The sequence below is a fragment of the Daktulosphaira vitifoliae genome, unplaced genomic scaffold (genome assembly GCF_025091365.1).
Source record: "Daktulosphaira vitifoliae isolate Bord-2020 unplaced genomic scaffold, ASM2509136v1 Scaffold_1, whole genome shotgun sequence".
Taxonomy (NCBI): domain Eukaryota; kingdom Metazoa; phylum Arthropoda; class Insecta; order Hemiptera; family Phylloxeridae; genus Daktulosphaira; species Daktulosphaira vitifoliae.
Genome location: NW_026099572.1, coordinates 54,095,882 through 54,123,143, shown reverse-complemented (window position 1 = coordinate 54,123,143; position 27,262 = coordinate 54,095,882). Strand labels below are relative to the sequence as shown.

Genomic DNA, 27,262 nt, shown 5'->3' with positions numbered 1-27,262 from the left:
TATTAACACTTAAAGTTTCAATTTTTTGAGTTAATATACATGTATAATACAGTAGGGATTAAAATTACAGATAGCTAATTGTTTTTTTATGACATTGCTGTCGCAGTTACGTATTGTTCATTATCAATTATGACTATCAATAGATATACATTCTGTATTGTCAATTAGTGTATTTATAAACTCACAACAATGTGCCTTACTACCATTGATAATAACAATGCTTTGTACCTGCTAATATCGATGTCATAAAAAACCAATTAGCTATCTGTAATTTTAATCCCTACTGTATTATACATGTATATTAACTCAAAAAATTGAAACTTTAAGTGTTAATATCTAATAAACGAATAAAGTTATTTTAAAAATTCAAATGCCATTTACTATTAAATTAAAAACTCAAAAATGTTATTAAATTCAAAATATGTGTTCTCATTTAAAAAAACTCAAGTTAATGTTTTTTAACCTTGAAGGGATGAAAAATATCATGTTTTAACTACATATTATTGTAGTGTTTTTTGAATCAAACAATATTTTCCTTACCAAAAATTAAAAATTTTCAATAGTTACTGAGTAAACGAGTGTCTTATCCTTAATGAATCACCCTGTATATATTCTAATTACTATTAAAATTTTTATATACACACTTTATTCTTATTTAGAGATATAGAACTCATTCATTCCGATTACAAAGGATGAATTTGCGCGCCTGCTGCTTTCCTTGGATGTGGTAGCCGTTCCTCTAACTCCCTCCCCGGAAGCATATTAACATTCTGCACACGAAATGTAACCCAGCAAGAAATTCGCCTCTCTGATTGGCTACACATTATTTATGATAACAATTTGAATTTTGCCGCCTTAATTCATAATTGTTTTAAAAAAAGATTAAAAGAATTGTTTTAAACAATGGACAAATATTTGTATGAGTTAATTGATTAACTTTTTACAAATAAATACTTTAAGTAAAATTTGATGCACATATTTGAATTATCTCATATATTATTATTTATTAGCAATATTTTCTTTATATTTGTATGTAAAATGAATCCAGTTATAAGTTCTGAAAACCTTCCTTCGTCATTTAACAATAAAATTATTGAATCTAACGAAAAATATACATTGGTTAGGTCAAATATTTTAGATTTACCAAGTATTAGTAATTGGATTTATGAATTTTCTTTAAATACTAATACTAAATGGAATGTCCGTTCTTCAGTTCCAAATGGAACTTATATTCAGTGCAAGTTAGTAAATAAATTTTTTCTTTGAATTATGTTTAATACAATAAATAATTAACACTAATATAATATTTTAAAACTGTTTCATAGAAAATTATTTATATATCATCATAGCTCTTACCATAAAGTTGACAAAGAACACAATAAAAGAGGACAATCTAAAAACACTAAGTGTAAAGCCAAAATAAAAGTTGTGGTAAAGCTAGATTCTGTTTCAACTAGAAAAACTGATCCCTACATTAAAGTTAGTATATACAAACATAATGTAGAAAATATAATAAACTTTTTTTAACTATTTTAATAATATTTGAAATTGATTGCTACACTAATTTCCATACTTTTAAACGCGACTTTGTATAATCCATATAAGGAATCAATACACTTAAAGTTAAGTCAAAATTTAGACAGTTTTACATTTAAAGTCAGTTGAAAAAAATACTTATAAATTTTGAAAAAGATAAAAAGTAGTGAGAATATCATTTTTTTAAATGTAGTTGTATCATTATATTGACTATTTTATGTATGGATAGGAAAAATTATTAGGTGTTATTACAATTTTTAATGAACACAATCACAACATAAATACAGCAGAGGCTTTAAAATGCTTAAATGCTTTTCCTAATTTCAGAGAAAATTTTGAAGACTATTTTAATGACGGAATGACTATAACTGAAGCTATTCGGTTTGTATGCATAATGTAATCCATAATATAAAAATACAAAATTTAAAAACTATGTAATTAAGTAGTTTTAAAAATAAAAACTTTTTTTTTAAGTTTTAAATGCAACATTTTAAGGGTTTTTGCTAATATTTCAAAAATAATTTCTATTATAGTTACCATGAGAGTGTTATGGCAATGAATAATCATTCCATTGAGGATTTTGCAAACGCTCGATTGAACCCAACATATAGAACTATACAGAATTGGCATGATAAATGGAGGATTTTAAATTTAGGTCCGCGTACTGGTCAAGGGGTTCATATGGTAAAATATGAACAACATATGAAATAATTACTTTTATAATATTTATATTACATTTAATACATTCTTTTTAATTATTATACAATATTAGATGATTATTTGCCTGTCTTACATGATATTATTGGATATTAAAATTAATTATGATACAAAATTTTTTATTCAAGTAACCTAAATACAGTAACATCATCAGGAGTGAACACTACTATTACTTTTATCTAAAGAATTTAGACAAAGTTTCAAGTAGAGTTAAGCTGTAATATAATTAACTTCATTTACTGATAGGTTACTCTACCCTTTTTGTACAGAGATTGTATTAACTAAATGTTTTTTAATTAAAAGCATGTATGATTCAGTAGTGTTCAAACAAAATTATATTACTACATTTCACTGGAATCATAAAGAGCGTTGGTGTTTAGCATGGAGAGATCACATAAATAGAGGCCACCGCACTAATATCTTTAGTGAAGTTTCAGTGAGAATTTTTAAAGAAAATGTATTAAGTAGAGTTAAAGCATACAATGTTATTTCAATTATTGATTTTTGTTGTACCAATTTGGAACATTATTATAGAAAAAAATTTCTCGAGTTTTCAAATGATAGAAATGCAACTGCTCGTAAATTTTTTGAAAAAATTACAAAATTAACTGATTCTGTGACCCAAAAAGATATTGAAGTGGATAATGAAGTTAATACAGATAATACAGTTGATGTATTGTGTTATACAATCTATAGGTATTTGTTCGTGTACAGCTGGAATGTATGGTAAGTTTTTAAACATCAAGGTATTGTATACAAGTTTTTTAATAAAGTTGGAGTTAATTTCCCTCCTGTTACAATAGAGGATAAACATTCAATTGCACAATTAGCACTAGGTAATAAAGCACCAAATAATCATTTTATGAAGGTCTTTTACCATCAGAGGTTATTCATAAAAATGCATTGACAGTTGAAGAAGTTAAATTAAAACCAGTAAATGTAATAGAAAATACAGAAAACAATATTAATGAAAATAGCATCTTTGGCAATATGGTTGAAGAAAAAAGTACTATTTCAGAAAACGTCTATTGTCAGGTGAGTATAATTTATAAATACCATTTGTCAATTAAACAAACATGTTACTTTTATTTTTAGGTAGACCAGCAATTTCAGAAAACAATCGCCCTAAGAAGAAACCAAGAAATATACTTCAAAACATAACTAACTGTACGCCTAATGCAAAATCGCACTAATTTATTTCTGTTATTACATTTTTTAAATAATATATTTATAAATAATTTATAAAATTAGTGTTTTCTAGATATTAATAATAATAGTTTACTGATATCAACTGTTATCATAAATAATGAGTAGCCAATCAGAGAGGCAAATTTATTGCTGGGTTACATTTCGTGTGCAGAATATTAATATGCTCCCCGGAATCGAACACTGATTTCCCGTTACCCGTTACAACCATGATATTGATAGTAACTACTATCATAACATGAAAGTAAAAAGTGAAAAATAAATATAGTATAAAAAAACTAAAAAAACACGCTTTTAAAGCACATCGAACTAAAAAGTTAAAAATAATTTTTAAAATAAGTTTAAAATAATTATGAACAAAAAATACTAGTATTATTGTGATAAAAGCGTGGGTGCTTTGTGCCATATTTTTTGTGTATTAAGCGCCCGATTTTATCACAATAATACTAGTATTTTTTGTTTATAATTATTTTAAAAATTATTTTTAACTTTTTTGCTTTTAAAGTTAAATTAAAGTTATTTATTTAAAAGAAGACGCATTAGCGAATCAATATTAAGTAAATATTATCGTAATTGTCAACTATATGTGCTGTAATTTAACAATATAAGTTTTCTGCTGCTAAAAATTATAATGAAAATGTATCATTTTTAATAAAAATACATTTTACTGAATTACAATTAATTTTAAATATAATTTTTTGTAAAAAAAATTGAATATTGCATAATTGAATATAATGTAGGAAATGTGTATCTACATTCTTATCATTTGGAAAGAAATTGACTTTATAAAATGTAACTAGTTTTCTATTGAATTATTAAAATAATATTTAAAAAAAATAGTATAATAGTAAAATAGTAATATTAAAGATTTGTAGTTTATACAATGGGCTGTTTTACATTAGTTTTCTGCTGCAGAAAATTATAACGAAAATTTTAAATAATAATAAATTTTATTGAATTACAATTAAATTAAAGAGTACATTTTATATTATTAAATAATATAATCTTTTGAAAAAAAAATTTTAAATTGTATAATTGATTTTAATGAAGGAAATATGTGTTTACACTTGGAAAACAATTGAATTTCTAAAATGTAACTAAAACCAAAGAGATTTTATTATTTTTAAAATTTTGTAAGTCTGTACCTTGGGCTTTTCTACATCAAACAAACTTGAGTGGAATATGTCACAACAACTTATAAACTCTTCTGAAATATATGATTCATCTAATTCTAAAAATTCTATTATTTTTGTACTCGTATCATTTGGGTGTATTTCACGGGAAACGATGTGATCCCTTAACGTACTTAAATATACATTAAATGTGTCTGTAAAATAATTATAAATCACTATTGATAAATTAATTATATATCTAACAATTCATTAAAAAATAATTGTATAAATCTATTTGTACATACAATATGATGAAAATTGAAAAATTAAATTCAGTTATAAAACCACGTCAATTTTCAAAAAATAATGTACAAAAACCCAGCACAGTGGGTGTGTGGCATAGTTGGTTCCAGTATAGATGATATCTGACAGTTATTAAAATCACTGTCATAAAAAACGCTTCGATGCAAATCTGTAGATAATGGTTAATTTTAAAAAAGGAATGGATTATTCCAAAAGCTATATGGTCTCCTATTTCCTTATTTATATTTCGATTACAAGAAGTTTTATGATTTATAAGTGTAATATATGAATAAATAAATATAAATTAATAATATATAAATATAAATAGTGCTTATCTTTAAAAAAATGTAACGATACATACATTTTTCAAAAAGTTATATAGATATAAAGTTAAACATTTAAATATAAAATCGAAAATTTTCACTGTAAAGACAAAATAAAGTCCGAACTTTTTTTTTTATAATAAAGTATATTACATTAGCTTTAATTTGAGGTATATATAAAAGTGTCAAAGTTTCCGGAATACTTTTAAAAGTTATGTTTTTGGAGATATCCCCCATTTACGGGGAACGAAGGAATTTTTTTCAATTTTGAGGGTGATGTCTTCAATTAGATACGATTTGTGATTTTTGACGTATCGTTGAAAGAAATCGGTTCCGTGAGAGCTGAGAAAATGTGGTAGAAGACACAAAAAAAAAAAACAATCATAGTAAAGTTAATACATTCTCAGTTTCGCTTCGAAGCTCAAAAAGGATTTCAAAGTTATTTAACTGTATTACCTCTGTCTATGTAGTTATATATGTCTAATTTAACAACGCAATTAAAGAATTCATTTTGTGCTTCTTGAACATTTTTTACTGACAAATTTTCTATAATATCATAAAATTCCCCATCGGCTGATGTTGAATATAGTAGTCCCTAATAAAAAAAAACAGTTCAGTTTGTATTATGTATAGAAGAAACCATATTGATTAATATTATAAGATTATTAAATCTGTTAGTTCGGATCTAATACATTTCAATGCGAATTTGCTCAAAAAAAATTTGGTATATAATTTTTAAAGAATATTTTTTTTCTAAAATATGAGCTATTACCCCTAAAGACGCCTATTACTATATAGTGAGAAAATTCTATAATATTAATATATTGTGATGGCGTCATTCATTCCACTACATCGTTTCCTGATCGATTCTCATATGCACTCAAAACTTCTTGCACCATTTCAATTTGTAGAAATTGAAAATCGCTTTAAAAATAATAACAATAATAAAAGATAGCTGTCGAACTAGAATAATATTATGTATTTGAAGCTATATAAATAAATATATATATAATTTTAAATTTGCCAAATATTGGAAAAATTTACCGAATAAATATAATTTTTATTTCAGCAATCAATTTTTCATAAAATAAAAAGGTGGCAGAGTTTTTTTTTAATCTTAAACCTGTTTTTAAAAGCTTTAATTTGTTTCAGTTTTTAAATATATAGTATAGTATTCCAGAACAGTATCAACAATTTAATAAATATATTGTTAAAAAACTTTGGCATTTAATGACTAGAAAAATTTCTAAATATGATTTTAAGTTTTAAGATCATTTTTATAAAACAACAGTAGATTTAAGAAACGTTTATGTTTCATTAGAAAAGTTGTCAAGTTTTCCGATGTATTATAAAAATTGAATTGAAAACAAAATTCATAAACACGAATTTTTTTAACTTTAATGCTAATTTAATGATTCTTTGGTTTTTTAAACAAAAAGTATATAGATAAAGAGTTAAATTACCTATAGCATTATCAATTATAATTTGAAATTTATCCATTAATTTTTTAGAATATGGTACTCAATTAAAAATGTGAAAAATATTAAAAATTGCAATTTTTAGAGATTGTACTCTGTTGATTTATTTTTGTAAATATAAAATAATATTTTATATTTTTATTAATTTTAAAATTTTCCTTTCAAAAATAACAGTATACAATAAAATGTTTTATAGTAATTTATACTTCTTCTTTTTTACTTACAGAAGTCAAAATTATTTGAAAGAGCAAATACATTTTTTTCCAAAGTAATAGATCTAGAAACATGATAAGTTAATTTTTTTAATAATTTATCGTAATAATGTCACATAAAAACTAGTGAATAAAAATATACTAAGACACTACGATCAAGTATTATTCATTTTAATTTGCTGAGTTGTTATTCATAGCTTTAAATAGACTATATTATATGTGATGATATAATAAATCAAAAAATTAAATATAAAATATATATTGTTCTTGAAAAATGCTCTAAAGTTTTATAAGATTAGCATTTTAGTGTATTATTATTATATATTTATTATTTTTAACTATTACTTAATTATTTGAATATATTACATTACTGTATTTAATCTATTAAAATATATAATTTAACTAATGCAATTAAAAAAACTGCTGGCGATAACATATTTGAGCCCAGTATTTCAGTAGTTATATACATTTTAATAATTCGGTAGGAAGAGGATCGTGTCAGAGTGATGCACCATGATAAGAATGGCATAACCTCAATTCCTTCAGTAATAACTTTAAAAATACTAGTCTAGATGTGGTTATAACGCAGCAATTTCTTAGTTTGATAATTTTCTAACTTTTAATCTATTAAACTTAGTAACCTATAAAGTTTTCAATTAAATACATTAAGTGAACATGCACAAATGAAATGTTAATAATTTTATCAAAAGTCTTAATAATTATCAATTAGATCTATTCTATTCTGTATCTAACTCATTTTTATAACATAGTTACCTGAATTTTTGTCTGAATATTTAAGTTGCGAATAATATAATTGTATGTATTTAGTTTAACAAATAAAATAAATTCGTTATTGTTTAACGTTTTATATATTCTGACTTTCAAGGAATATTTATTTTTAAAAAGTTCTATAATCAATAATTAAACTTCTTTAAATATACAACTATAATAGATTTTTAAAATAATTTTTTTTTAGACATCTTTTTTCAACGTTATTTAAAACTTGGATATGTTTTGCATCTGATATAATACACCCATTCAGTTGTCTATAAATCATAGTCTATTAGTCATCAAATTAAATACATGTTGTTCATGTGAATAGATTTTTAACTATTCTGAAAAAAATGTATAAAAAATGCATTAATAAAAACCTAATATATTAACTATAAAGAATTCTTTAGTNAAATGCATTAATAAAAACCTAATATATTAACTATAAAGAATTCTTTAGTTTTGATAAAACAATAATCTGTACAAATTAACAGAATAGTGCAATAAACAGATAATAGTAAACGATCATAAAACTTAGATAATCCATCTGTAGCGACCAAAACATACGCAACGAATATTCTCGAATGTTCTCGTTATCAAAAACCTTCGAGAAACTTCGATAACGCCATAAGATAACCTACGCGGGTATAGAATATTCTAGAATTAGCGAGAGCCTTATCGGAGCTATATATATATCGGAAGAATCAGTCAGTTCAGTTAGTTCAGTTCAGACTGTCTAGTCCGCGATACGCTACACGACCGCTACACCCCGCCGCTGTTGTCATCGTGTATTATGTTTACTTCGATTATTTTATTTTTCCTTACTGTATATACATATATTTTCTTTTAGTGTTTATACGTCTATTTTAGTGTTATAATTTTGTTTAATAAAAGTCTACCGCCATTTAAATAATTGTGTGTTGTAAGATATAACCCACAAATTGGTGACCTCGACGTGATGGCGCAGACAGACGAAACAATTGCTCGAGTAGCCGTCAAGATACCGGATTTCATTTCGTCAGATCCCGAACTTTGGTTTGCTATGGTCGAAGGAAGTTTCGCCAGCGCGGGAGTCACTGTTGACAGTACAAAATTCGGGTATGTAGTTGGAGCATTACCGCCAAAATACGCAGTGGAAGTCAAGGACATAATTATGACGCCGCCCTCAGACAGTAAGTACGCCAAAATTAAACAAGAGTTGATAAGACGTCTTAGTGCCTCCCAAGAGGAGAAAACACGCCAACTTTTAGAACGCGTTGAGATTGGAGACCGTAAACCATCACAATTTTTACGCCATCTCCAAAGTCTGGCCGACTCTTCTGTTCCGGAAACGTTATTGAAGACACTTTGGATGGGCCGTTTACCGAAAAGTATACAGGTAGCGTTGGCAATAGTGAAAGATAGTAAGCTTGAAGATCTCGCTGTCCATGCGGACAACATCGCAGACGCATCGGGTCCTTTACTACCACAAATAGCAGAAATGTCGAGAAGTGACACTTTTGAAGCCATGTTGAATCTTAAGATTTCTCAACTTAGTCTAAATATTAATCAGGAGATTGCAGCGTTGAGAAGTGAAGTGGCTGCGTTAAATACTCGCCCCTCGCGTACTCCGGACTCAAGACCAAATACTTACCGTCCAAGGTCACGATCTCGAAGCCGCACTCATCATGGCGCAGACGGAATATGCTGGTATCATTGGCGTTATGGATCCCAATCGAAAAAATGCAAGGAACCTTGTAACTATAAATCGGGAAACGGGACGGGTCATCACTGATGACGGCCAGTGAGCCCGGTCAGTTTCCACGCCGTCTTTTCATCACAGACCGAACTTCCCAAACTCAATTTCTCATCGATACGGGCGCCGACTTGTGTGTTTATCCACGTAGTGCTGTTCCAGGCCACCGCGTAAAAACCGATTACGTCCTATCAGCCGCCAATGGCACGCCTATAAACACCTACGGCACTATCACGCTCAGCCTAAACTTCGGACTTCGTCGAGATTTCACTTGGAGATTTGTGATTGCGGAAGTATCCAAGCCCATCATTGGTGTTGACTTTTTAAGTTTTTACAATCTTTTGGTAGACGTGCGCAATCAATGTCTATTAGACGGACTTACACAACTCACCACTCGTGGTCACGCCGTCAAGTGCTCAATACCATCTATTAAGGTCGTCGTGGGAGAGACGAAATACGACGGTTTACTACGGGAATTTCCAGAGATCACTCGACCGTTTGGGACCCTGAAGGATATCAAACACAGCACTAAACACTTTATCCCGACGACACAAGGACCCCCGGTATCTTGTAAACCACGACGCTTAGCACCTGATAAGCTTAAGGCAGCAAAAAAAGAGTTTGAAGCTATGATCCAACTAGGCATTATCCGACCATCCCAAGGACCTTGGTCATCACCATTACATCTAGTACCAAAGAACAAAACAGATGCATGGCGTCCTTGTGGGGATTACCGCGCTCTAAATGCCCGGACTATCCCAGATCGGTACCCTGTTCGTCATATACAGGACTTCGCGCACTTTCTCCACGGTAAAACGATTTTTTCAACTATCGACTTGGTTCGAGCGTATAATCAAATCCCTGTAGCTGAAGAAGACGTCCCTAAAACTGCAATTGTGACACCATTTGGACTTTACGAATTCCTCTTTATGTCTTTTGGACTTCGAAACGCAGCACAATCGTTCCAACGATTTATTGACGAAGTACTCCGTGGACTTGATTTTTGTTTCAGTTACATTGACGACATACTCGTGGCATCTGTTTCTGAAGAAGAACACATCAAACATTTACAGATCATTTTTGAGCGACTACGCGAATACTCTCTGGTTCTCAATCCTAAAAAATGCGTTTTTGGACAACCAGAAGTAAAGTTTTTGGGCTACATGATTTCTAAAGAAGGAACACGTCCTCTACCTGATAGAGTCGCTGACATATTGAGCTACAAGAGGCCAACGTCAGCTAAGGGTCTACGACAGTTCTTAGGTATGTTAAACTTCTATCGTCGTTTTATACCTAGAGCTTCAGATGCACAATCACCACTAAGTGATCTCTTAGTACCTAATCTAAAAGGTAAAGCACCTATTAATTGGACACCAGAAGCAATTTCAGCGTTCGAGAAATGCAAGGAGGAACTCGCCACAGCCACGCTTCTCGCGCACCCATGTGACAACGCTCGACTGGCTATTGTAAGCGACGCTTCAAACACAGCGGTTGGCGCAACTCTCCAACAGTTCATCAATGACGAGTGGCAACCCCTCGCCTTCTTTTCCAAGAAACTCACGGCGACTGAGACAAAATACGGAGCTTACGATCGAGAACTTCTTGCGATCTATCTCGCTGTCAAACATTTTCGGCATATGGTGGAAGGACGCGAGTTTGTTATATACACCGATCACAAACCTATCACTTTCGCATTTCAACAGAAATCGGATAAGTGCACACCACGACAATTCAGACACTTGGACTTTATTTCACAATTCACCACGGATATTAGGTACGTTCCTGGTAAACAGAATATCGTGGCTGATACCCTATCACGCGTGGACGCATTATCAGACACGTTAGACTACACTGCTTTAGCAATGTCACAACAGGGAGACGACGAATTGAAAAAGTATGCACAAGAAAACACCGGATTGCGACTTAAGCAAGTGGAATTACCAGGCACGAATGTCTTAGTGTTCTGCGACACATCAACTTCAATCGCCAGACCTTTTGTTACAAAGCCTTTTCGACGAACAGTTTTCAATACCATACATCGCCTTGCACATCCAGGAGTTAAAGCCACAGTGAAGCTTGTAAAACAGCGGTTTGTGTGGCCAGGAATTGACGCAGATTGCAGACATTGGGCACGGGCATGTGTCGAATGTCAACGAGCCAAAATCACGCGACATGTCACAGCACCCCTTGGGTCATTTTCTCTACCGTCTCGAAGATTTGAGCATGTTCATTTAGATTTAATAATTATGCCTTATTCCGAAGGATTTCGTTACTGCCTCACGTGCATCGATAGATTTACTCGATGGCCTGAAGTAGTTCCATTGGAAAATCAAGAAGCGGAAACTGTAGCACGAGCCTTCTATACACATTGGATTGCAAGATTTGGTACCCCTCTTCGTATCACAACAGATCAAGGAAGACAATTCGAGTCATGCCTTTTCAAGCAACTTAATTACCTGACTGGTACGAACCATCTTAGAACTACGGCCTATCATCCTTCAGCAAATGGCATGGTGGAACGATCCCATCGGCAGCTTAAAGCCGCTATTAAATGTCATCAGAATAATCGATGGACAGAAACTCTTCCGACAGTCTTATTGGGTATCCGAGCAGCTTGGCGTGACGATCTTAAATCCACCTCGGCAGAATTAGTCTATGGAGAGCCACTTAGACTCCCTGGTGAATTCCTCACGTCAAATAATAATACCGCCAAGTGCGACGACGCAGCTGAGTTTATCAAAGACCTTCGACATCACATTCAGCAGATCCGACCAGTCAATGGTACACGACATGGCGAGAAGAAAAATTTCGTTTTCAAGGATCTAGCAACCACAGAGTACGTATTCATTCGACATGATGGGCCCAAAAACGGAATTCAAATGCCCTATGATGGTCCCTATCGAGTCATAAGTAGGAACGAAAAAACTTTTGTTATTGATATTAATAAGAAGAAAGTTACAGTTACTATAGATAGACTTAAACCAGCATACATCATGGCAGATGAATACTCTAAGGAAAATATTCCGAAAAAGATCCAGACACATACACCCATTACCATTCCCAGGGAGGATCAAAGGACACGTTCCGGAAGAAGAGTCCATTTTCCAGACCGTCTTCAAGTAGGCTCCGCTTGACTCCGTCACTGGTAGGGGAGTGATGTAGCGACCAAAACATACGCAACGAATATTCTCGAATGTTCTCGTTATCAAAAACCTTCGAGAAACTTCGATAACGCCATAAGATAACCTACGCGGGTATAGAATATTCTAGAATTAGCGAGAGCCTTATCGGAGCTATATATATATCGGAAGAATCAGTCAGTTCAGTTAGTTCAGTTCAGACTGTCTAGTCCGCGATACGCTACACGACCGCTACACCCCGCCGCTGTTGTCATCGTGTATTATGTTTACTTCGATTATTTTATTTTTCCTTACTGTATATACATATATTTTCTTTTAGTGTTTATACGTCTATTTTAGTGTTATAATTTTGTTTAATAAAAGTCTACCGCCATTTAAATAATTGTGTGTTGTAAGATATAACCCACACATCTATATATGCAAAAAATTAAACTCGAATTTATTATAAAATGGCACAAAACCTTTATTTCTGCTCACTCCTTCACTTTATGACCATTCAGTAAGTGCAAGAAGTGGCCTAGCATATATTATAAAATCACAAAAAAAAACCCAGGACAGTGGGATCACGTCATAGTGAAGACGTGGCATAGCTGGGTTCAGTATAGATGATATCTAACAGTGATTAAAATCACTATTATAAAAAACGCTTCCATGCAAATCTGTAGATAGTGTTTAATTTTGAAAAATTGGTAGATTATTCCAAAAACAACACGATCTCCTATTTCCTTATTTATATTCTGATTACAAGTTTTATGATTTATAAGTGTAATATATGAATATATAAAGAAAATGGTCCGATTTAAAAAAAAAAGTATATTGCATAAAAGAAGAATATAAATAGTACTTATCTTAAAATGATCAATACATTTTATTATAAAACGTTATAAAGTTAAATATATGAAAAAGATATATTTTTATTAACTTTGATGACTGTTTTCACCATGAAAACAAAATAAAGTCTGAAATTTTTTTTTCCTTAAAAAATTATATTACATAACATTTAATTTAAGATATATATATATAAAAGTGACAGTATTTCCAAAACACTTTCAAAAATTAAGTTGAAAAAGTTCTACTTTCTATATGCATTTTAAAGGTTTGAAACCCCCCTGTATTAAAGGGAACTGGCTCAATTTAAAAAAAAAGTATGTCAAATAAAAGAAGTATATAAATGTTATTTCTCATAAAAAAATTATATTGATCCTTACATTTTTCAAAAAGTTATAGCATTTTAAAATTAAAAATGTAAAATAGCATTCGGTAGTCATTTTCGCCGTTAAGACACAATAAGCATCAGGTCCACCATGGACCCGATACCGAACGCGGACCCCAAGCGGGATTCTAACTCCTCCCGCTCGCTGGCCCACGCTTCGCACCGGAAGAGCGTATGCAGAGCATTGTCCGCTTCTCCCGGGCGATCCCAATTGATTTGACACTATATTGTTTAAACCCAACTAAACGCTAAATTGTACGTTACCAAACAACAATTATATTATGTCAATTGCCACCGGAATTTTTGATAATGATAAAGATAATTGTTTATTCTTAAGAAAAATTATCTTAATTTAAATCTTAATTTAAAAGAATCTTTAAGAAAAACCTCAATCGATTTTGATAGAGAAATTTTATCAAGGGTTTATGATAATGTTGTATTAATACGAACAAAATAATTATTCTTATAAATAATTATTGTTCAAGACGAGAAAAAAAATTATCATATTGCTAAATATATCATAGTTTCAATAATAATGATATATTTATCAAATTGAACAATGAATTTATTATATAGATCGAGGTTTTTCTCTGGATGAAGGCATAAGGTATGAACTTAAAAAGTATTACATAGTTAAAAATTCAAGAATAATATGTAACTAAAGATAATAAAAAAAAAAAATGTTTAATTATTATTATTCTACAAGTAATTGAGTGGGTTATGATAAAAAAATCACCCTGTATATAAGATACGTCCTTATTCGTCAGAAAATCTACAGAGTGATTTTTTTATCATAACCCACTCAATTACTTGCAGAATAAAAATATTTTAAACATTTTTTTTTTTTTGTTTTTTTTAGTTACACAATATTCTTGAATTATTAACTATTTAAAACTTTTTATGTNGTTACACAATATTCTTGAATTATTAACTATTTAAAACTTTTTATGTTCATTCCTTGTGCCTTGTAAAAGCGTCAACTTTGTTTTCTTAAATACGAACATATTTTGAATTTAATAAAATGTTTGGATTTTTAATTCAATAGTAAATGGCATTTGAATTTTTAGTATAACTTTATTAGTTTATTAGATGTAAACATTTAGAGTTTCAAATTTTTGAGTTAATATACATGTATAATACACAAGGTATTATAAATACAGGTAGCTAATTGGATTTTTATGACATTGCTGTCACAGTCACAGATTGTTTATTATCAATTATGACTATCAATAGATATACTTTTTATGTTGTCAGTTAGTGTATTTATGAACTCACAACAATGTGCCTTACTATCATTGATAATAACAGTGCTGTGTACCTGCTAATATCGATGTTAAAAAAACAAAGTTGACACTCTTATTAGGCATAAGAGATGAACTTAAAAAGTATTACATAGTTTATAATTCAAGAATAATGTGTAACTAAAGATAATAATAAAAAAAAAATTTTAAATTATTATTATTCTGTAAGTAATTGAGTAAAATCACCATGTATAGTATAATCGTCCGATTAAAGTCGACTAATATGAATGTACTGTACAAGAGATATGGGATGACGTTTAGTCATATTCTCTTACTATTATATTCCACATAAAAAGTCATAGTTTCGTCATGTACTTGCAAACACTCGCAGTATTCTTGATCTCAATTCAATGTCTTAGTTCTAAATCTTTGTATTCTACCTTGTATAATATTTGTAATTATACATCATTCTATTTTATAATGTGAAGTGATTTGACATAACAATAAATTCAACATCATCATTCATAAACATTTGTTAAATTATTTATCTGATTACACTTTCCCGTGTCATTCCCAAAAAACATCATAATTATTATATGTAAAAATAATAAAATTAACAAAAAATTTAATAAATAAAAATAGGGCAAATAGTGACAGATAATCTTTAAATATAGTATTGTATTTCTTAAGAATAAACAATTATCTTTATCATTATCAAAAATTCCGGTGGCAATTGACATAATATAATTGTTGTTTGGTAACGTACAATTTAGCGTTTAGTTGGGTTTAAACAATATAGTGTCAAATCAATTGGGATCGCCCGGGAGAAGCGGACAATGCTCTGCATACGCTCTTCCGGTGCGAAGCGTGGGCCAGCGAGCGGGAGGAGTTAGAATCCCGCTTGGGGTCCGCGTTCGGTATCGGGTCCATGGTGGACCTGATGCTTAGAAGCCAGGAGGGGTGGTCTCTGGTTCAGGCGTTCGCCGAATCAGTGATGAGCCAAAAGGAGGAGGCCGAACGTCTGTGGCAGAGACTGCCCAGGGTGGGAGTACCTACGGCGTCGGCTAGACTAGCGCCGTAGGTGCTTATTGCATGTGTCTGTGTTTTTATGTTTTATGTATGTTTGTGATTTATTAAGCCAACCCTCGCGAAGTCCTGCCCCCACCTCCACGTGGTACAACCCGGGCAACGGATCCCGACTTTTGGGACCCGGCTAACGGGGGAGGCCACACCACGTTGTGAATCAGCTCTTGATTAATTTCGGGCTGATTCACAACGTGGTGGTGTGAATTTTAGACGGCGTGAGCCGCCCTGAGGCAATACCTCGCGGTAGTTCCAGGACGGTCCACATCATGCCGGTTTGTGAAAAAAAAAAAAAAAAGTGTCAAATCAATTACATACTCTATCGGTTGTATCTTAATATACACTACACTTAAATGATACTATAAATAAATAAACTCACACACACACACACACACATATGCATTTATAGCATTGTGTCTAATGTAAGTATAACATGATAAAAAGTAACCGTAAAATGAAAAAAATGGAAAATAAATTTTAGTACTCATATTAAATGTAATGTAACTCGAAAAATATTTGTTTAAATGAAAAAATAAAAAACACCTTTTTTATTTAAAATTGTCTTTTAAACAACTTTTGTACGAAACTTTTTTTTGTGAGTTAATTATTTTTTGAGAAAATGAAAAAAGTCCATATTTTTGAACTTTTGCGAGGCTGTAAAAAAAAGGATCAAGTCCAATCGATGAGGACTTTTAGTATGTCATTATACATATCTAAATTCAACTTTTTAAAAAAAAAATTTGGTTTGGAATTTTTTGCGCCATTTTCTCTTTGTTGAGTGGCCTATATGTATAGTATTTAAAAAATGATAAATCAATAAAACGGAGATCAGATTACATTTTTTTTTTTACGTATTACATTTTAGCTTTGAAGCCAAACATAGAAGGAAAGATTTTGTGATAGTATGTGTTTTTATATGCCTGTCCACAAAAATTCTCAGCTCTCACTTGACTTTAATGAACAAGGTACCTTTCTAGTTCAAAAATTTGAAGAAAAAAACCGTCTCATTTTTAAAAATTTTAAACAACATAACTCATTCTCTTAACGTTAAAAATAGCATTTTCTAAATTTTTTTCTGCATTTTAAAACTAATGTAACTTTTTTTTTTAAACACTGATCGAAATAAGATTTTAATATAATTATTAGAAACGGTAAGAGTTTATTTTGTATGCTTTTTTGAAAATCTTAAGTACAGAATGATTATTAAAGAGACCACTCACGCATGTAAATTTTTTTTTTACAATTCGATTTTTGAAAATATTCCGGAACGTCTGACATTTCTAACCTATATCAAATTACTTCAATATTAAAATAAAAATTGTTCTATTGTTCTACTATAATATAGTAGAACAATTTATATTATTATTATCATGAATTATTCGTGTTATTCATATTATGAAATCGTCTGCCAAAGTAAAAAAATAACGTTATTTTCAATCATACAAATAATTTAACAATCATTTAATATTTGGATAAAATTTTTAAGTACATAGAAATTGCAAAATTAAATATATACAAATTATAAAATTTAACTGGCTCGCATCGAAGCGTTTTCTTATGATGGTAATATTAATCACTGTCAGATACCATCTATACTTCTAGGTCCAAACTTTGCTGTGTCCTCACTGTGCTGGGTTTTTTTGTTTAACATTATAAAGGCATTCGGGAAAAAAATCATTGCTATAAACAACTTAATAAGGTACAGTTAACATATATTTCTTACATACAATTTTTAATTACAATGTTTGAAAAAAATTGCTTTTGTTTTATGAAATATTAATAACAGTTTAATAATTATTATTATACGTATAATCATATTATATTTCACATTATTACATGTTTATCTATACCCTATAATTTTGTTTTTCGTTTTTGATTACTTTTTGGTAAAATGTTCGTTTTAAAGTGATAATATATAACTATGACTTTATTTGTAACGTTTTTCTGCTTTACTAGAAACAACTATAAAGTTTCATGTAGAGTTTCCCGGTATATCCGGGATGCTAAAGAACTAAATTTTTTTACTTGATATATGAAATATTACTTTATTAAATTATTTACTTTAATATTCTGAATAATAATTACAATAAATTATTACAATAAAATTTGTCCAACACCGTCATTAAACTCGAACACATGTGCTACCACAGTGATATTGGTTGCTAGGACAAAACTTCGTTGCTATGATACAACAACATTGATAAAATGATTACACGAACTAGGGAAATTCTATAGTTTCTGTTTCATATATTAATAATTTATTTTGGGTATCAAAGAAACATTAACTATTGTTTATTAAAGTAAGATAGAAGTAATTTTATTTTTTTAATTCTATCTCACACAATGATTGCGTAAACGGAAATATAACAATTACTTACAAACGACCACTTTTGAATGACCAGCTTTGATGATGGATTTAGAATTTTTGATCAATAATAGTGGATTTCAATTCAATCAGCATTTTGGATTAGTAGACTGGGATATCCTTAGTAATAACTTAAAATTTAATTAGTTTATTTCTAAAAATACTTGTTTAAACTCATATGATAGTGACATAATTATAATAGTATTATTCTATTATGATAAATATAATTATATTTATCATATATCAAATATATATTTATAAATATATAAAGTTATTATAAATAATAACTTTATTTAGAATTATTAAATTTCATAATTGTTTTAAAATAAAAAAAAAAGATTATTTATTACTATATTGTCAATGCAATACCACGTATCTACAAAAGGTATCATTAAATTTTATCGATAAGAATATTGACACAACTAAAAAAAAACAAATCGTACAGGAGTGGCAAAATAAAATTAACATTTTTATACTGCTTTTTGATAAATTAAATATTTGCAAGACATTCCTACATAAATTCTTTTACCTTCATTAATGAAACTTTTTTGGCTTAAAGTTCAGTGTTTTTATTCACAATGGTGTAAAATCAGATAAATGATCAGAACCTAAAAACACCGATTCTCCAACTGGAATCTTTTTAATATTTTTAACTCGAATCGTTAAATGAGTTTTTATTTTTAGAAACACAAATATCGGAATATTTAAAGATAAAGATTTTTATTTGTACACTTATATTGTATATCAAATGTATTACTACCCCTACACAGCAAAAAATAGAATTTTTATTATAAAATTATTTTAGTTAGAGTAACGATTTTCTTTATGATAAGCGTAGTGTGGATATAGTAGCGTTGTGGTGGTTAAATTTTATTTTCTCTCATCGCTAAACATTTTTAAGTAGAAACACAAATAATTATTCTGAAGTTTGAAAAAGCTCAACTCCCTTCCCGTCTTACTCCAAAAAATTCCATTTGTAAAATTCCTATGACATTCTTATGGAAGGTATGAGAGGTAAACATTTTTTTTTTTTTTCACAATCGACATTATTGTGGGCCGCTCTGAACTGCCGTTAGGCATTACTTCAGGGCGATGAGAGGTAAACCCACCTATAATGAAAATAAATATGTACTTGAAGGGAGGAATAGTAAAAATTTTTTTATGAATATTCTACCAAGACAATATCCCGAAGGCCATTGGTCAATAGGGTATTCGATTTAGGATAATGCACTCATCTTCATGAAAACTACTGAATAGTTTAAATTTTCGTAAAAGAAAAAAATTCTTTGATTCAAAAAACTCTGCATTAATATGTAGTTAAATAATTTTTTTTGTCCCTTCAAGATTAATAACCTAAACTTTAATTTCATTAATGGGAACCTCTATTTTTCAGTTTATTAATATGATAAAAGACGATTTTCAAACAATTTTATTATTATTATATTTTTTACTCAATGAACCATAGTTTTTTTTATTGATTGTTTAAGCTTAGAATTTATTTAATCAATTTTCTATTGATGACTTGCTGTTAAGCATGCAGTAGTCATCTTTTCTTCATGATATCATACGCTAAGTTTCAATTGATAATTTTTGATAACGTATCTATAGCGATATCAATAATAAATACTGATAATAATTTATAGCTCATAACATAGGTTATTGTTGCCTGAGGTATTATAAAAACTTAATTAATGATGAATTTCTATTTAGACTGTAAATCTTAAAACAATTGAAGGGTTCCGTGCAACAACAAGACAAGTCCACCTTTTAAAATTGTTCAGGGGACATGTTTTATTTCACCAAAACTTTAAAAATTTATATTTTTATTTGTTAATACGACATAAATATCTTGAATGACTTGTAAATAGTTGAGTGAAGTCAAATTTCATTTTAAATAAATTTTTGATCTTCTAAAATAGCTTGAAAGTATGTAACATATGGACTTACCTGGTTTTTTGCTCATTAATTGTAAAAAACTTTCCCAAAATTTATTGTGTTTTGTATTATACTATAAACTAATTTACTAATTTTCTTATAAACTATAGTAAATATGCTTTATTGACAGTTTTATAAATAATTATAATACTATTCAATAAAGTAAANCAAAATAAACCCAACAAAAAAAATATTTCGTTTATCACAACTAGTAATTGACTTATTATTGATCTACATAAAAAAAACAACTTCTAAAATTAATGAAGTAAGACTTAAAACAAATTATATAACTATTATGTTGATTTATTTTTAAAATTAATTTTTTTTTACGTTTATTCTCACTTCATTGTACGTAACATATTCAAAGTATGAATATTACTAATAAATTTGGATAATGTTGTTTTAGGTATCTACTCAAAATATATCAAAAAAAGAGTGTAATGAAATGCACACAAACAAACTAATTTATCGCGTAAATTATTTTTTTTAATTAAAATACTNGTATCTACTCAAAATATATCAAAAAAAGAGTGTAATGAAATGCACACAAACAAACTAATTTATCGCGTAAATTATTTTTTTTAATTAAAATACTGAAAACAAATTTGTATTAGGAATCCTTCATATTAAAAATAAACCGTTATATTTTAGTTATTACAAACGCCTGGAGATAATACTATGCAAATACAAGAAATGCATTGGAGTAATAAGTACAAAGACTTGGAAGATCGATATACTAAATTGAAAAAAGATATTTCTATAGCCAAAACTACTGATATGAATCAGAGTAAGTTAACAAACATAGTTATACTCTAAAAAAACTAACAATTAGAAAATACCTGCTTAAAATTATCATTGAAATAAAAATACTTTAATAAAAGTAGTGTTTTAGTAATCTAAAACTTGATTTTTACAGTAATTAGTGATTATTGTCAAAATTGCAATTTTATTAGAGTTGAAAACTCATCAATTGGTACTCAAACTGAAAATTTAGATGACTNCAAAATATTATCAGTAACATATTTTTACGAATATCTACAAATATATACTATCAATACTAATTTGCAGTATAGCCAACAGTTTTGCGTAAAAACCAGACAAGTCCAGACTTACCTGGTTCTTGCTCATAATATCTGATACCAGACAAGTCCATTTACTTAATAACTCCGTAAATAATCATTGGACATGTCTCGTTGTTGCACACAATTGTAAAAAAAAAGAATCTACATATGATAACATCAAAAAGTGACTTTTGAAAAAAAGTGGACTTGTCTCGTTTTTGCACGGAGCCCTTAAATTTTATGACTCAAATGGTTTATTGAATAAAAAAATGATGAGAACAAAAATGTTTTGAAAATTATTTTNACTCAAATGGTTTATTGAATAAAAAAATGATGAGAACAAAAATGTTTTGAAAATTATTTTTAATTAATCTTGTCTTCCATTTCCTAATTTTAATAATTACCTCGTATTTCTAAGTTTTTTTTATTTTTAGTACAAACTGTAGTTTTGACACCAGCCAAATTATACGAAGTTTTTATTTTGTCATTATAAATTCGTTTTATACTTAAAGTGCAAAAACAAACTCTTAGACATAATTAAATTTTTATAGACGCTGTTGAAGTCGAAAAAATTGTTCAAGAAACTGACCTAAAGACTCTTACAGCACTAATTCCAAGTATTTTAAATTACAACCCTGAAAAAATAAGCCCAACAAAAAAAATATTTCGTTTATCACAACTAGTAATTGACTTATTATTGATCTACATAAAAAAAACAACTTTTAAAATTAATGAAGTAAGACTTAAAACAAATTATATAACTATTATGTTGATTTATTTTTAAAATTAATTTTTTTTTACGTTTATTCTCACTTCATTGTACGTAACATATTCAAAGTATGAATATTACTAATAAATTTGGATAATGTTGTTTTAGATATCTACTCAAAATATATCAAAAAAAGAGTGTAATGAAATGCACACAAACAAACTAATTTATCGCGTAAATTATTTTTTTAAATTAAAATACTGAAAACAAATTTGTATTAGGAATCCTTCATATTAAAAATAAACCGTTATATTTTAGTTATTACAAACGCCTGGAGATAATACTATGCAAATACAAGAAANAATTAAAATACTGAAAACAAATTTGTATTAGGAATCCTTCATATTAAAAATAAACCGTTATATTTTAGTTATTACAAACGCCTGGAGATAATACTATGCAAATACAAGAAATGCATTGGAGTAATAAGTACAAAGACTTGGAAGATCGATATACTAAATTGAAAAAAGATATTTCTATAGCCAAAACTACTGATATGAATCACAGTAAGTTAACAAACATAGTTATACTCTAAAAAAACTAACAATTAGAAAATACCTGCTTAAAATTATCATTGAAATAAAAATACTTTAATAAAAGTAGTGTTTTAGTAATCTAAAACTTGATTTTTACAGTAATTAGTGATTATTGTCAAAATTGCAATTTTATTAGAGTTGAAAACTCATCAATTGGTACTCAAACTGAAAATTTAGATGACTTAAAATTGAATACTAAAAAATGCCAGTCTAATTTACCTCAAAGTTATGTTGATTTAAATTTAAATAAGGTAGACAGAAAAGACAAAACAATAAAAAATTTAACAGATAATCTTCAATGTAATATTGATTTAATAGAAGAATGCAATCAATGGTATTTGAATGATAAATTGGATATAGATTATTATGAGTTGAACAAATTAAGATTAGAAGCTCGCATGAATTTTGTTGAAGATAACATTATTGAAAATCATTCATTATTATATTTCAACAGCATGAAACTTGAAATCATATTGGGAAATTTTCAATTTAATGATGACAATGTATTGCTAGATTTAATTAAACAAGATGTAAAAGATATTGTAAATAAAAGAATAAAAAGTCATTATGAGTATGAAAATTTACAGAAAAGTATTATAAACCAACAAGACTTCAAGACTGTTGAAAATTCTGTGGTATGATTTTGTAACACTATTGGTAAATTATTTAACTACTTATTACATATTTTACAGGAGTTGTCTGAGAACAAGGCAATTGAAAAACAAATTCTTACAAATAAAAAAAATTACCAAATAAAAAATATAAAAAAGAAAACTAAAAATTTGAGAAAATTTTTTTTTTCAAAAAAATAAAAGAAAAAACTGAATATTTCTGTAAATGTGTGTATTTTATGTTGTGTAAAAATAGATATTTTTATTTTTTCATAAAGTTGTTAACTAACGCTTCANTTTTATGTTGTGTAAAAATAGATATTTTTATTTTTTCATAAAGTTGTTAACTAACGCTTGATTTTAAAATATCAATACATTTTATATAAAAAATTTTAGCTTCGATGCGAAGCTGAGAAATATTGATTTTACTATGATGAGTTTTTTTATTTTGTGTCTGTTGCCATTTTTTCATTATAAATCATAAAACTTGTAATCAGAATTTAAAGAAATAGGAGATCATGTTGCTTTTGGAATAATCCACCAATTTTTTAAAATTAACTACTATTTACAGATTTGCATCGAAGCTTTTTTTATGATAGTGATTTAGAGATCATTATATTTTACTAAACCAAATTTTTATGCTGATTTGAAGTCTGAAATTCGATTTTTTCTATCACCTCTTTTTGAGATTATTACTGATAAGAAACACATGAAAATATTAATTAAAAAAAAAATTTTTATCATGTTATTATTGATTTTTAATATGTTACAAATAAACCGTGTAAAATTTCAACTTAAAATGACATTTTTTTACTTATTTTTTTGATCCTCTCAAGTTGATTTCTCTAAAACTTTTAAACACAATAATTGTGTTTAAAACTTTAAAATTATTTTAACTCAAATTGCATGTTATGAATTTATATCATTAAATAGAAAATTTTATAAAATAAATTATTCTATTTTGTAGATTGTTATGTAATAAATAGAATAGAATAAAATAAAATAGTATTGCCGAGTTAATAATTAATTAGTTTATTAAAAAAAAGTAATAGTAATCGCACATTAGTTGTCAAATGACTAACGATGCTCTGAATTACAACAGTCGCAGTCGGCCCCCTTTCCGGTTTTGTAACACCGAAAAATACCTTATAAACACATTCTTATAGGCCGACCTCGATTACAATTGAATTTATGATTATCTGTTATTATAATTGTAGAACAATAATAAAACTAAATTAAGTATTCATAACAATAAATATGTTATATTAATTAGAGAGATTTGTTATTATTTAGTCACTATGCGAAAATTTAATTGCATATTTGAAAAGGCGCAAATATGGATATAGTAAAGTATATTTTGGTCTCGGATGAAAATTCCTTGTAGACCAGTAAATTTATTTATAAGTAACACACACTTTTTTTTTAAAAAAAGTATTGTATGAAGTCTTTTAACTTTTATTTTTGTTTGTCATTAAAGTAATAAATACTTGATAATTTTCTATAATTTCTTTGTAAAAATTACAATACTAAATTATTAAATATCAATCTCATACTATAATTAATTGCTCTAATAACTATTAATTCATAATTTATACTTATAAATCATAAAACTTGTAATCAGAATATAAAGAAATAGGAGATCATGTTGCTTTTGGAATAATCCACCAATTTTTTAAAATTAACCACTATCTATAGGTTTGCATCGAAGCGTTTCTTATGATATTGATTTTAATCACTGTCAGAAATACTTATCTATACTTATCCCAACTATGCAACGTTCACACTGCGTCGCGACCCTGCTGTGTTATCGTTTTTAGCTTCGATGCGAAGCTAAGAAGGTATTAGTTTTACTATGATTTTTAGCTTCGATGCGAAGATTTTACTAAGATGTGTTTATTTATTTATTTATTTTTTTTTGTGTCTGTTACCACTTTTTCTCAGCTCTCACCGAACCGATTTCTTTAAATGATACGTCAAAAGATCACAAATCGTATCTANTTTTTCTCAGCTCTTACCGAACCGATTTCTTTCAATGATACGTCAAAAGATCACAAATCGTATCTAGTCGAAGACATTACCCTCAAAAATTGAAAAAAATTCCCTCGTTCCCCGTAAATGGAGAAACCTCTAAAAAAATTACAAATTTAAAAATCGCTAATTTTCGAAATTTTTTCAATTTTTTTTACTAAAAACTGCCGTAAATTTTTTAAAAATAAACATATCAATGTAATTCTTTTTTTTATAGATGCATGATGTCATTACCTATCATATGGTATATTTTTTTTATAAATCTGACTTTTTACCTGCCCACAGGGGGGATTTAAAATGACAACTTTTTTACAAAAAATTAATTTTTTCAACTTAACTTTTGAAAGTGTTCCGGAAGATCTGACACTTTTATATATATCTTAAATTAAAGCTAATGTAATATACTTTATATTGAAAAAAAAAAATTTCGGACTTTGTTTTATCTTCGGGGTGAAAATGGCTACCGAATGCTATTTTTGTGTGAAAATTTTCGATTTTGTATTTTACATTTTTAACTTTATTATGCTATAACTTTTTGAAAAATGTATGGATCAACATTATTTTTTTATGAGAAATAATATTTTTAATTATCCCTTTTTCATTCGATATACTTTATCTTAATGAGGATATTAATAATGAACTAGCAGATCATGTAGCTTTTGGAATAATCCACCAATTTTTTAAAATTAAACTCCATCTAAAGATTTGCATCGAAGCGTTTTTCTTTTGATAGTGATTTTAATTACTGTCAGATATCATTATACTTGATCCATCTATGCCACGTCACCACTGTGCCGCGACCCCCCTGTGCTGGGTTTTTTTTGTCTGTAACCACTTTTTCTCAGCTTTCACTAAACCGATTTCTTTCAACAATATCTCAAAAATTCACAAATCATATCTAGTCGTAGACATTACACTCGAAAATTGAAAAAATTTCCCTTGTTCCCCATAAATGTGGGAAACCTCCAAAAAAATTACAAATTTAAAGATTTTTAATTTTTGAAATTTTTTTTACTTAACACTGTCATAACTTTTTTAAAATTAACCAAATCAATAAAATTTTATTTTTATGTAAATACTTGAGGTATTTACTTATCATTTTGTATATATTTTTTATAAGTTTGACCCTTTACTGACTTTATTTTGTCTTCATGGTGAAAACGGACATCAAAGTTAATAAAAAAATACAATTTTTGTAAAAAAATTCTTTTTTATATATTTAAGTTTATAATGCTATAACTTCTTGAAAAATGTATGGATTAATACATTTATTTTACGAAAAATACTATTTATTTACCTCTTTCATTTGATGTACTTTTTTTTTTTTAATTGGTCACTACCCTTTATACAACGGGGAGGATCAATACTTAAATATGCGTATAAAAAGTAAACAATTTTCAACTTATTTTCAATTAAAACAAATTTATTGATTATTCATATATAACGTAATAATCAAATATAAATATGTCATATTAATTAGAACGATTTCATTGTTATTTATTTGATATGCGAAACTTTTATTGTAGATTTGAAATATGTGTAAAAATGAGTTTATAAAAGTATATTTTGGTCTCTGATGAAAATTCCTTGTAGACTAGTAAATTTATTTATAAGTAACAAACACTTTTTTTTTAAAAAAGATTAAATTAAATTATATTTGGAAAATTTAGTAAAAATTCATATTAAATTTATTTTGAAATCAGGTAGATTCGTTATCCAAAAAACAAGATGATTTAATAATAGGGGCATAAGCGAGGTACACCTAATGATAATATAAATTGGTGGCTAAAACTACATCTTAGGTCATAATTTTTAAGGAACTGAAAAAACTATAGAACTATCAAATTCTTTATTATATTATATTTAAGATAAAATTTTGAACGCCAT

At 28.2% G+C, this 27,262-nt stretch overlaps 3 protein-coding genes across 3 annotated transcripts in view; 2 read left to right on the top strand and 1 right to left on the bottom strand.

The window, feature by feature from the left end:
• Window positions 1–7,703, bottom strand: part of LOC126894911 (uncharacterized) — a 54,078-nt gene extending 46,375 nt beyond the window's left edge. The window contains exons 1-4 of the mRNA XM_050666258.1: window positions 7,662–7,703; window positions 6,900–6,952; window positions 5,654–5,792; window positions 4,605–4,786 (exon numbers count right to left, since the gene is read on the bottom strand). Of these exons, the coding sequence (XP_050522215.1) occupies window positions 4,605–4,786; window positions 5,654–5,792; window positions 6,900–6,932 (354 nt within the window). The 5' untranslated portion in view covers window positions 6,933–6,952; window positions 7,662–7,703. The remainder of the gene's footprint in view (window positions 1–4,604; window positions 4,787–5,653; window positions 5,793–6,899; window positions 6,953–7,661) is intronic.
• Window positions 7,704–8,616: 913 nt separating this feature from the next.
• On the top strand, window positions 8,617–9,432 carry LOC126894482 (uncharacterized). The gene has a single exon (XM_050665539.1). The coding sequence runs from the start codon at window positions 8,617–8,619 to the stop codon at window positions 9,430–9,432; it is 816 nt and encodes a 271-aa protein (XP_050521496.1).
• An 8,856-nt stretch (window positions 9,433–18,288) lies between these two features.
• On the top strand, window positions 18,289–23,632 carry LOC126894913 (uncharacterized). Its single transcript, XM_050666262.1, has 6 exons — window positions 18,289–18,559; window positions 21,983–22,167; window positions 22,309–22,374; window positions 22,571–22,706; window positions 22,836–23,371; window positions 23,429–23,632. The coding sequence occupies exons 1-6, from the start codon at window positions 18,478–18,480 to the stop codon at window positions 23,546–23,548; spliced, it is 1,125 nt and encodes a 374-aa protein (XP_050522219.1). The 5' UTR covers window positions 18,289–18,477; the 3' UTR covers window positions 23,549–23,632.
• The last annotated feature ends 3,630 nt before the right edge of the window (window positions 23,633–27,262 follow it).

Bases quoted from the DNA above. Each gene is read 5' to 3' on its own strand.
- LOC126894913 (XM_050666262.1), top strand. From the start codon at position 18,478: ATGATGGATTTAGAATTTTTGATCAATAATAGTGGATTTCAATTCAAT. The intron at 18,560-21,982 runs GTAATAACTTAA...AAATTTTTATAG, and splicing joins AGTAGACTGGGATATCCTTA to ACGCTGTTGAAGTCGAAAAA. The intron at 22,168-22,308 runs GTAAGACTTAAA...ATGTTGTTTTAG, and splicing joins CAACTTTTAAAATTAATGAA to ATATCTACTCAAAATATATC.
- LOC126894482 (XM_050665539.1), top strand. From the start codon at position 8,617: ATGGCGCAGACAGACGAAACAATTGCTCGAGTAGCCGTCAAGATACCG.